General features: G+C 28.2%; 1 protein-coding gene across 5 annotated transcripts; it reads right to left on the bottom strand.

The window, feature by feature from the left end:
• Positions 1–1243: 1243 nt before the first annotated feature.
• On the bottom strand, positions 1244–5585 carry A3 (probable ureide permease A3). Of its 5 annotated transcripts, none has more exons than XM_028058253.2 (8): positions 5295–5585; positions 4283–4588; positions 3233–3371; positions 2831–3005; positions 2644–2669; positions 2451–2551; positions 1945–2319; positions 1244–1659 (listed from the first exon to the last, which is right to left on the bottom strand). In XM_028058253.2, the coding sequence occupies exons 1-8, from the start codon at positions 5304–5306 to the stop codon at positions 1486–1488; spliced, it is 1308 nt and encodes a 435-aa protein (XP_027914054.1). In that variant the 5' UTR covers positions 5307–5585; the 3' UTR covers positions 1244–1485. The 5 variants fall into 5 exon arrangements, with proteins under 5 accessions (XP_027914054.1, XP_027914057.1, NP_001362973.1 ...); XM_028058256.2 differs by having other exon boundaries at positions 5560–5579; NM_001376044.1 differs by having other exon boundaries at positions 2644–2666; positions 5295–5557.
• Positions 5586–12605: the final 7020 nt, after the last annotated feature.

The following is a 12605-nucleotide window of genomic DNA, read 5'->3' as shown; positions in this document are numbered from 1 at the left end:
TTGACATCCCTATTTGCAACCTCTAAGAAATAAAGCTTACCCCACCTCCCTCTTCTCATTTTCATATTCTTTTGTAGACCAATTAAGCGGAAAACAAAAAAAGATAGTCAAATTTTATTAAACTAAACCCGTTTGCTCACATATATCATACATGCATATCCTAAATTAAGTAAATCTTAACCATATGTAGCATTTAATTATTACAAGAAATTAATAACACCTACCTATATAATCACATAAAAACACTAGGTCCTTAAATTTGTAGTCGAAATATTTACTAAAGTGGTGCAATTTGACTCCCAAATTACCAATATGGGAAAATTTCAAAAATTTACAAAAATGATTACTTTTTGGAAGTATGCCTCTTTGTGTGCGTTTTGTGGCAAAAAAGTGACACAAACGCTCCTTGTTATTTGAGTAAAGCTCTTATCTTAATTCTTCACGGGTTGACACTTTTTTTCATTGAATTTCTCAATTTGAAAGTCACACTCATCCTTCTTCTTTTAAGTACTTTTAAGAACTAATTGAAACTAACTTTAGTACCAATTTTTTGTGCACCTAGTACCAAATTGAGCCTGAGAATAATGAAATGATTAGTCCATTATTGATATATCTCCCAGTAGAAAAATTACAATATACAATATAGCTAACTCAAAAAAAATGTTCAATATTTGCGTCTTTAGACACTCTAATTCAATACAAACTAGTATGAAACACAGAGTTATTAGACATAATTTAGGACCAGACAACCATGTCTCGAAAGAAGTTCAGTACACATTATTGTACCATTTATTTCTCCTTAAATAAATGACTATTTTCTCTTTTTTCGTCATTATATTACTATATATGAAAAAGATACATTTGCTTTTAGTTTTCCCATACCTTTGATGTTTTCATATTCCCAATTTCATTCATACATTTGTATATGAATCTTCCCCTCTATGGACCGATCTGTCGACAAAGACGTCTTCAGGATCTCACAACATGTCTTGTCAGATCCAGAATCCGAACCCAGTATGAACAAAATTGATTATATATACTTTATACAACTATGGACAATGGGAATGTACAGAACATGCTGTGCTATTAACTCATTTTAGATATAATGTTTTTTTTTTTTTATTTATTTATCAAGATTTGCTCATTTTTGTCTGATAAATTGAGACTTTGTCATTTTTATGTTTGATATTGTAGTGACTGATATTTTGAAAGCATATGATAAGGCAATAAATGAACAATAAAATAGAACCAGAAGAAGCATTGGATATATATTTCATGGTACAAATTGCAGTTTGAAAGTTGAAATATTCACAAAAACTCTGCAATAACAAAGACGAGTATATTTCAGTAACAATATTATAACTATGTTCCTGCTTTATTTCTTCTTCCACACCCTTTTGCCCTTCTCTTTTCCACACTAATGAACAAAGAGAATGGTTTTCTCTTTGCAGTGGGCACTCTTTCACCAACTTGTGTTGTGCCCAATTATTCCTTGGCAGTGTGAGAACTGCTTCTGTGTCCTGATGATGCCATCAGCACACCAACAGCCACAATAAACATAAACAGCATGCTCCCTAGCAGCATATATGTTTTTCTTGATGATCTTCTGTACTCCCCAAAGAGAAGAACACCCCAAAAAGTGCTTACAAGAGGAAGTGCCTGTTTGATCAATACACATTGTTCAAAATGGTGAAATGATTCAATAGTTTATTAAATTTGGTGGTTCTTGGCTGGTTTTTACTTTCATTTTTAATTGTTATACTTATGATTAACAAAGTTCTAGGAATACTTTTTAAGAGTTTAAAGCTGATGTACTGCAAGTATAAAGATTTTATCATGCACAACAGTTATATGATTCAATGACAATGTGAACAACTTTTACAGTGTCACAGCATTTCAATCAAATTCCTTTTTTTTTTTTTTCAAAGAAGTAATGGGACTAACCTGCACAGCATCTGCTGCTGCATATCCTGCAGCTTGACCTCCCATAAATTGAAGGCCATTCCCAAAACCACAAAGGAGACCAGCCAATAAGGCCCAGATTCTGCCATCAGAGTCTGCCAAATAAGCCTTCAATGATGACTTGGGTAGGTTTAGGACAGGGTGGTAGAGGAAGGTGATGTTTAGAATTATGGCAATAACAAAACAAGAGATTGAAAAATAGAAGAAGGCAGTGTAAACTGTCAAATGGGGAATCCCGTTTGGCAAGGTATGCCACTGATCATTTGTTGCCAAGTTGAATGCTGGTGAGAACATCGAGAAGCAAAGTCCAGCAGAGAAAGTTAGAGCCAATCCAATCAAAGTGCTTTTCCCAAATACCTGAAGTAGAATTTAAGTGAGATATTAGACCAAGGAGTTGGTTTGTGGCAAGTGTATTATGTGCCATACAAGGTTGATTAGTAGAATGCATGACTAAGACATTAAACATATCAAAAAGTATTGTTACATGCCTTAATTGCTCTTCTTTCCTCAAGCTCTAAAAGGAAAACTGCAGTTCCTGCTTCAACATTGTCTGCAGAACTACTTCCCCTCTCGAGGTCTTTTGATTTAACTGCAATAATATATGTTGAAAAGGTAGAATAAGTTGACATGTTTTCAGACAGCAATTCCCTTCACACATTGAACCATATGAGAGCTTCTTACCTAAATCACTTTCCTTTGAAGAGCTGCTGGCACAAAACAAAAGGTTGCAGATAGAATTAGCAACACACTAATAAAGAAAGTTGACAGAATAACAATAATAGAGAATAAGTAAGGAGCATTAACCATAAATTTAACTACTATTCATCTCTCAATATAAACTATATTATTAAAAGCAAACAGCACATACATGGCTACTTCTTTATAATCACTTGTGTAATTGCTGAGCTTTGCTTTATTATCAGAAGCATTGGATGAATGAACGGCAGAACCTAGAAAAACTGCAATCAAAAAGCAACCAACTCCTGGGAAAAGGATCTCAGCTTTGTTGATTTTGTCATCCAAAAAGTAATTCAAGGTTGTGCCTGTTACAATTGGAACAAAGATAGTGCTGTTCAGTAATGGAACAAACTCAGAATCATCACAGAAGTCAGAACTTATTAGTAGATAGCCTATGCACACATCATTGAGTGTATTTTTTCTTGAACATTCAATTATATATGTAAACTTACAATGTAATTTGTATAACCAACCCATTTCTTTGTTGTTATAGTTAATGAATTATCTTGGAGTGGTTGAGTGATTGAATTACCTATAACAACAGTTATGCTTGCTGTGATCACTTCAGTAACTGATAGCCCAACAAAGGCAAATGCATATTGTGAGGATAGATTGCCTAGGCTAAGGACCACACCACCCCCCATTGCAAAAAGAACTGAGGGCCAATTATCCTGCAAGTAATAACTTTATGGTAAGCCAAAGAAAAAAGAGAAAACACAACTGCATATGACGTTCAAAGCAAAACATGCTTTTAACTACAGATTGGTAAAATTAGATGTGGTAGATGTTACTAGAGTTTAAATTTAAATGAAGAAATTATTAGAAGATTCAGAAGTAATGTTTAGGTGGGCAATCTTTAAATTTTGCATCTGACAAGAAAAAATTCATTACATTTGGTTATATGTGATGTAAATATTATCAGAAATCGTGACAGTTCATTGTCACCTAACAATTTTTCTTCTATATATTCGACTATTAAGTAAAATACTCCAACCATCTCTAGATTTTAGTGACCATTCCTCATGTTCTCTATAGTTAAAATTCTGCATGTACATGCTCTCTTCACTTTGAAAAGGATTAGTGTATATATTATCCAGATTATAAAGAAGGATTGTGGAAAACTGGTACAAGCAGTGAAGGAAGGAGTTTGCTATTATAATTATTGATCATCATTTTCCGGTTGAAATTGAAAAACATATCAGCAGTGGACTAGAATTGTTTAATACTCGAAAATTGAGAAACCAAATATATAATTAAATTTTTGTAAAAATAAAAATTGCACATTAAAAAAACTACACAGATGAATATTGAATTTAAGTGATGGATTCAATACCATCCATCATTAAGCTTTTAAGACAAATCTGTGTATATCCCATCAGTCAATTTCCCTTTATTTTAGAGTATACAAAACTCAATTAAATATTATCTCTTACTACTGACAGAATAAACTTCAGTTCTAATTAGAGATAGGTACTACTCCTGAATCAAATTATAGTTGTATAGGTCTAAGACCAAAATGCATTCTACTGTTTACTCTATGATGATAACAACAGCAAAAATACAATGAAAATAGCTACTATACCTGAGCAAGTTGAGCTAAGAAATTTGGCTCATCAGGTTTTCCCTTGCCTATCTCACCAAATGTAAAGGCAATGAGTAAAGCAGCAAAGAAATTGGTGATTGAGTAATCAAGATAGGTATGCTGAGGAAGACGACCACGCCTCTCTAACATGGTCAAAAGTGCAGGCCATGTTCCCAAGAAGAAAAGAGCTAAGAACATGCATGCTATGGCTCCTCCTTTGCTCTCTACCAAATACATTTTCAACCCAGTACTGCACAAACTGCTCTCAGATAATGAGGGAAGCAAGGAGCAAAGCCCAGAGAACTCCTGAAATCACCATGAATTAGTCACTCTTCAGAAAACTACAAGATCCTGAGCTATTTATTACTAAGCAATGAGTTCATGTTCATCCACACAAAAGGGGTTAGATATTCATGCAATAAGATAAAGGAGGAAGTGAAGCTCTTGAAACTGTTTGAAAATCAGGGTCAACAAAAGCAAAGGATAAACTGTGCAGAACTGCATATAAACGGCTTAAAAGTTACTTCAGATAATGAAAAACTCAATTTGAATAGGTGTGAAAAAGAGAAGCATTAACTACACTGTGCACATAAACACAGACATCAGGTGTTAGATCTGGCAGGGGGTAAATCTAGCAGAAGGACAAGTTCCAACAATTTGGTGAACAAGGTTTGAATCCTTAAAAAGAGTGTCTTGTCTACATTTATTGTTGACAGATGACAGTGTTTCAAATAGGATTTTTTCAAAAAACAAAAAAATGAAAATAGAGACTGATTATGAGGGCATCCATGATAAGTCATTGAAACCTTAACAAGTCAGCTGATCCTCTTCACTGATATGAAGAAATGGGTAACTAGCCAAAAGACAAGTATATAAACGAGTAAAAATTCAGTTTTTAGTTAAGCATGAAGCACCCAAATGGAATAAAAGATGTAAAAGACGAAGAATCTTCAGAAAGTCAAGCATGGAAATTCACATTGAATGGCTTAGAACTGAGAAAGGATCCAGCTACCTTGGAATCCATGGATGAGAAAGAAGAGGAAGTCACAAAGGGAAAAGTCAAAAGATAACAGCCTTTGTGGTAGCTAATCAGCCATTAAATAAAAGGTCAAACAGTGAATACAAATCCACCAGTTGCTTCCAGCCACACACAAAAAGCAACAGTGGGCCACCTGATAGAGAAATGTTTGAAACTTTTGAAGCACTAAGCAGGCCAAATTTTCCCGGAAAATGGTTTCACAATCTCAAAAAACTATTGATGGGTGAGAATATTCCACCTCTGCTGATCTGCATTATTGGAAGTACTCACCAAGAACTGTACGGATCTGAAAACAAGAAAGAAAAAAGGTAGAGAGTGGGTGATTGTGTGAATGCAAATGGTTCTTTGTCACATACCAATGAAAAAAAATATCTAGTACAATGATGAGAACTTTGAATTGTGAGAAACACTTCATAGATATATAGTGAACTGGAATCTTGGTACATAATGATTCTAGCTCTTTGGTCCTAATCCCAATTATTGCACATTTTAATATGAATTAATGATCCATTATTGTTTTGCTTTCATTGGATGATGAATAAATCACTGTGATTCTGCTTTTTCTTTTGATAAAATCTCAAAAGTAACGGGTCGGCTGTGGTGGGAAATTCGAGAGATACTAATCGGATCTATTAGATTCCATTCGAATCTGACTTTTCAAAGATCTTTTGTATAATCAGTGTTGATTAAGATTCTTTTCATACTTATTACGTATTAGTGTAAATTAAGATTCTGATAATGTTAATTACGACTCTTTTATGCTAAAAGAAGGAAAGTTATTAACGTTGATACATGCAATAAATTTTTATATCATCAATTAACTAAAAAGTATCTTAAATATGATTCTTAAATAAATCTGATTTATGTAAAGAAACATTAAATCAATATAGAATAATACACCTTCCTTCTGTCCGAAAACTCTCTTATTTATTTATAAAATTAATGACAAGGAATAATTAAAATATATAACCATTTTATTCTGTATGTGACTTAAAATCATTCAACTCAACATGGCATACATTCATTCAATATTTTTTCATGTAATACTCAAAAGCAAGCTTAAGAATCTTAAATATTATAAAATCAAACAAAATTACACAGTCATACATTCGTTAATTGAACAGAAACATGCATTAACTTCACGTCATTTAAGTGAGCAACAAGAGCTTAATCAACTCTCACCATCTAAAATACAAGAGAGTTTATTGATCCTCCCTCCTTTAACCTATAACATTGTCACTTGAGCATGATGATGTGTGCTTCAATTGTCTATACATGAATTTTCAATTTAGTTAAATAGCATACATAGTTATATTGTTTCGTTTATTTTTATCATGCATTGTATTTATTTTTGGATAACATTGTTGGTTTTTTGTTGTTGTTTCTTGTAAATAAATGTTTTTATATACTATAAGAAAACATCTAAATAGTGACCAATAATTATTAATAATTATAGTAACCAATTTAGATATCAATTTACAAATTAAAAGTTATAAGTTACTAAAATAATCACTATTATGAATAAAAAAATTATAATTGATCACTAAATTGGTCTTTAAAATTAGCTATCAAAAAAAAAAATTAATCACTAAAAATTAACTACCTAGGTTTTGACTACTAAAATGGGTTAGTTTCTAAATCGGTCGTTAATTAATTAGTAACCAATTATAATTTTTTTTATAATAGAGACTATTTTAGTAACCAATAATTTTTAATTTTATAAATTGGTATCTAAATTGGTCATATAGTGACTAACTACTTCTAAAATTGATTTTTAATTGAGGATTTTCTTGTAGTGAGAGTATAAGTTATGCTTTGAAATATTACTTTTATGTAGCCAATTGTTTTATTAATATTGTGTTTTTTCTTTTACATTATGCATTGTTAAACCACTACTAGAAATTTTCATATTTTATGCGAATTTCTTGTAAATTTGTTATAAAATTATGTAAGAATATTTTTTTTCTAAGAATTTTAATTGACAACAAGAACGAATCATCTATGTGACATATGGGAGCCAAGGCTCCTCCAAAAAATTTTTATTTAATTTTTTATATATTTTAAAATTATTTACCTCTATATATATATATATATATATATATATATATATATATATATATATATATGACTTACTATAAAAAAATATTGACTTTTAGATGATTTTTTGCTTGACTTGCATTGCACAATTTTTCGGTATCCAAGTGGATACTACATAATACAAGTAGTTTGGTCTATGTTAGCATGTTATTTTGGATTTATAAGAAAACAAGTCTACAACTTATTTTTTGACATTTGAGTTTGTTTGACTTATGTTACTTTAACTATTTCAGTTTGTTTCATGTTATTTAATATTTGACATTTAATGATAGTTTTTTTTATGGTTATTTTGTGATATATTTTGGATTCTATTATAATGTGTGTTTGTTTTGAGTAAACAAAATGAAAATGTTTTTTTTAATTAGAAAAAATAATTTATATATAAAAAATTTAATTTGACACTCTTAAATTGTTTATCCAAGTTTCGCCCGATTGATATATAATTCCTTCATAAATATTTATTTTTTACAAAATTATAAAATTCACAAATATTTTCTACAAAATTTTATGTGAAAAATGTTTTGGCAAAATATCTTGTAGAAAAAAATAATAATAATTTCTTATAAATTATTATTCATAACAAAATTTATAAATATTTTCTAAAACAATTTGACTGTGTTATTTTTAGAAGTGAACGTTGTCTTATTAAAGGATTGATGTAATTTTGAATTATATATTTTGAATATTTTTTGTTTAAAGTTATTATAATTATTTTGGTGTACTTGGTCTTTTATATTTGAATAACTTTCACACTTGAAAAATTGGGAATTATTTGTGATTACAGATATAACAAATAAAGTTGTGTCACAATTGGAAAATTGGATGTGCTTAATTAATTTACATTTGAAATTATTATTGTTGTTGTCCTTAACAATTCTATTAATTAAGTTTCTCAAACTACCTAAAGGGATTATGAACAATTTTACTTCATAAAGAATCAGGAGGAAATGACTATTAATTAATTCAAAAAATACTTGGAATATTTGCATCAACTTAAAAGGATAGGAACATATAAATAAGAATATGAAATCAATTATGAGACACTTTTATATAATTGAATTATACTTTATAGTTGTAGTTACTTTTAAACTTTGTCAATTTTATAAATAATCATTGTTATCTTAGTCTTTAACATCTCAAACTTGATGTTTATCAACAAATTGATATTCAATAATTTCAACCTCTCTGGACGATTTTTATTAAATCTTTTACATACCAAGTCACCTTATTTTTCTATTTTATTTGTGGGTTTTCCCTCCATTTAAAAAGTATGTTTTATTTTTCTAATTTATTATAATTATTTAGTGTATTTTATGAAGCTTGTATAAAGACATTTTCGTGTATTCTGTAATATAACAAATGATGAATTGTTGAATAAGGCTTTAAGAACTATCTTCCTTGAGGTGTTTACTCTTTTTTATGGTAACAAAAAATAATAAAATAATAATAATAATAATTATTATTATTAAAAGTAAAATTAAATAATAGCAATATTTATTTTAGATAGGTTTTCATTATAAATAGTTAAACGGTCAAATAAAAAATTAAAAAATTAAAAACAAAATCACTTAAAGAAAAAGGTTGGTAAAATATTTATTTTAATTTGAAAAATGTATTTAAAAAAATTGAAAATAAAATATGCACAGGAAATTCTCTGTATAGTATAGATAGGGTTAAAGTTATTTCTTTCTTTCCAATAGGAATTCTAAAATTTAAAATATGTAGAAATATAAATTTTAAAAACCACCCACCAATTATTCGACCAGTTTTACATAAGTAATCCTAGCCATACATCATTTATTTATGGTATCTAATGGTCCAAAATAACAGTTGACTTATTGACCACGTATCAACCTGTGTTCCCTAGAACTTCCAACAAAATTTTACATCTTCCTTGAAAAAGACATTTCATAATGAACAAGAAAGGTTGCAATCACTACAATTACGTTCCAGACACGTGTTTGGAAAAACTTAAACTTTTTAAAGAATATTCTTAAATTGTAACTGTTAATTTATAGTGAGGTTTCTATTAACTGTTATATATATATATATATATATATATATATATATATATATATATATATATATATATATTCTACGTCTTTTCCTAGTACATGACTATCTATGTTATGAGAGTGATTGAATTTTAACACTTATGATTATTTATATAATTTAATAATTATATCATGATCTAATACATTTTGTTGGATTTCTCTTTCTAGAAAATCAATTTCAAACTCATTTGAGATAGAAATTGATTGCTATCAAAACCATGAGACCTTTACAAAATAATTAATTACTTTACTAAAAAATTGGGATGATTTATTTTGGGAAACCTTTTCCTTTCGAAGACAAAGTTAATTTATGCACTTGATTTTCTTAAGTTTTGAAGAAAACTTCTTATCATATCACATATGAGCTTTTTTCTTTCTTTATATATATATATATATATTTTAATTTTATTGATCATTGTGTAGAACAACAACATTGAGTTATGATTCGCCCAATAAGAAGAAACACGAAATATCAAGAAAGAATCATGATAAGGTTTTTTTTTTTCTTTCTGAAGATAATTATGCTAGGAGTTTGTGTTGAAGAAGAAAACTTGACGCAACAGTGTGAAGATTAATGAGGAAAGAACTTTGCAAATGTTGGATGATGATAAGGAGGTGGTATGTAAGGATAAGCAGTGAGAACTATCTAGGATTAGATAAGGACGTGGAGTCGTATTAAATATATATTTAAAATATAATATCTCAAATATAATATTAATCATAATAGGTAAAAGGATAATTATTTATATTTTTAATTCTAAAATTAAGAGTTTTGAACGTTTATATAAAAACATCTCAATATAATAAGTCTACTTGAATTATTTTATATATTGTTTTATTAACTTAAATAAAAAAATAATATATTTGTAAGTAGATCTTCATAAGGTTTTTCTTTTATACCTGATTACTTATCAGGATATATAATGATATTTTTCTTAAAAGGGTATAATTCTCTAGAATTTATGTCGATTCCTCACCCGCTGCTTCTGTCAAACAAATGTGATTATATAGACACTATGGTTATAGATGGATTTAGAATTTGTTTTTGAGTGTAATTGACGATGAATCTATTATAAAAATTCTAAATTTTTAAAGTGTTGTGTGCAGTGGCGGGGCACTCTGAGGGAGGGGCATGGCCCCCAAAATATTGTGAAAGTTTTTTTATATTATAAATATTTTAATTTTTTTATATTATAAATATTAAAAAATATATTATAAATTAATAATGATTAAATCAAATATTTTATTTTTTTTAACATAATAATTAATGTTAATAAATAATAAAATATAAAATCAAACACAATAAAAAATAAAGAATAAAAAGATTTATGAAGATACTTTTTATTTTTTTATTTATTATGGTTTTCTCTGGTTTTTGAAGAGAAAAATATCTATTATTTTTACTCTTATTTTTTCTCTGTCATTTTCCATTTTTGTGGGAGAAAAAAAGATAATCATTTGGTCTAGTGAAATATTAGTTTAATAATTTATTTAATGAGTTTCTCTTATAGTAATTTTTATTTTATGAACATAGAAGAAAAAACATTGTACTGTATGTTTTCTTATAACCGAATTTTAATTGTGGTTTCATTATGTCTTAAATTTCTCATAAATTGTTCTCATATCTAATTCTCACATGTCTTCTTTTGTTTTTTAAGAGAAAAATATCTATTATTTTTGCTTTTATTTCTTCTCTGTTCTCTTCCATTCTCGAGGGAGAAAAGAAGAACGTAATTCTTTGGTCAATTGATAGTGAAATATTAGTTTAATAATTTATTTAATGATCCTGTTTTGTATTAATTTTTTATTGGCTTAATCAGTCGAATGGTACTCACTTTCATTCAAAAGTTTCAGTTTGATACTCGCTTTTAAAAAAGTTTCAATTTTGTCCCAACTTTTGAAAGTGTTTCAATTAGGTCCCTTTCAAAAAAAATTTATTAACGTAGTTAATGGTGTGCGTGCCACGGGTCAATCTCTGGATTTTTTAAGTTTTTAATTTTTTTTTAATTTTTTTATGTTTTTTCTAAATTTTTTTTGCCACATGTCAGATCTTTGGTATGACACGTAGCATTATCAATGCCACGTGGCAAGGTACTGCCACGTGTAAGTGTCCTGCCAAGTGTCATTGTCTTGATTTCAATTTAGTCTCCACGTACGTCTATTTGTTTCAATTTAGTCTCCATGTTTATTTGTTTCAATTTAGTCTCCACTCTATTTGTTTCAATTTAGTCTGAATGTATTTTTTTTTTCAAAATAGAGAAATATTGTCTCTCTCTTAAGAACAAATTTATTATTTATATATATGTTATATTGATATTCGTTATTAAAAATGACTTACCAAATTAATTACTCATATTTATATTAAAATTTTGTAGTAAAAATCATATATAACAAAACATGAGTATAACAATAATATTCATATTTTTTTATTAAAGATGACATCATAACATATTATATTTTTTCTTAATTGTTAACCCATGTTTTGTTATTAATGACTTTTATCACTAAATTTTAATATAAATATCAATACTTAATTTTTTTAAGTCATTTTTTAATAATAAATATCAATATAACATTTATATAAATAATAAATTTTGTCTTAAGAAAGATATAATATTTCTCTATTAAAAAAATAGGAATAAATTGAAATAAATAGACATATGTGTGGATTAAATTAAAATAAATAAACATACGTAGGGACTAAATTGAAATCAAGACAACGACACTTGGTAGGGAAACTGACACGTGAAAGTACCTTGTCATGTGACACTAACAACACGTGTCACACCAAGGATCTGACAAGTAGCAAAAAAAAATTAGAAAAAAAATAATTATAAATTATAAAAAAGTTATAAAAAATTATAAAAAAATTATAAAAAATAGTTTGACACATGACACGCCATTAATGGGGTTAACAATTTTTTGCTGAAATGGACCTAATTGAAATACTTTTTCAAAAGTTAGGACTAAATTGAAATTTTTGGATATGACTTTTATCTTGTATTTTTTTAATGCATTTTGTTGATAGAACTTGTTATTGTTACTTTAATTGCTTACATGATAAGTGTTCTAGAATACGTAACATTTTCATATAAATTTGACACTTACTACGCTTTAATTGATCATATTTTGT

The sequence above is a fragment of the Vigna unguiculata genome, chromosome 2 (genome assembly GCF_037176805.1).
Source record: "Vigna unguiculata cultivar grain cowpea cultivar isolate G323 ecotype 2 chromosome 2, ASM3717680v1, whole genome shotgun sequence".
Taxonomy (NCBI): domain Eukaryota; kingdom Viridiplantae; phylum Streptophyta; class Magnoliopsida; order Fabales; family Fabaceae; genus Vigna; species Vigna unguiculata.
This window is presented reverse-complemented; position numbering and strand designations above follow the sequence as displayed.

Coding starts and splice junctions, on each gene's coding strand:
- A3 (XM_028058252.2), bottom strand. CDS start 5,306: ATGGATTCCAAGGTAGCTGGATCCTTTCTCAGTTCTAAGCCATTCAAT. Junction 3,006..3,232: donor AAGCATAACTGTTGTTATAG/GTAATTCAATCA, acceptor CAATTGTAACAG/GCACAACCTTGAATTACTTT. Junction 2,552..2,643: donor TTCAAAGGAAAGTGATTTAG/GTAAGAAGCTCT, acceptor ATATTATTGCAG/TTAAATCAAAAGACCTCGAG.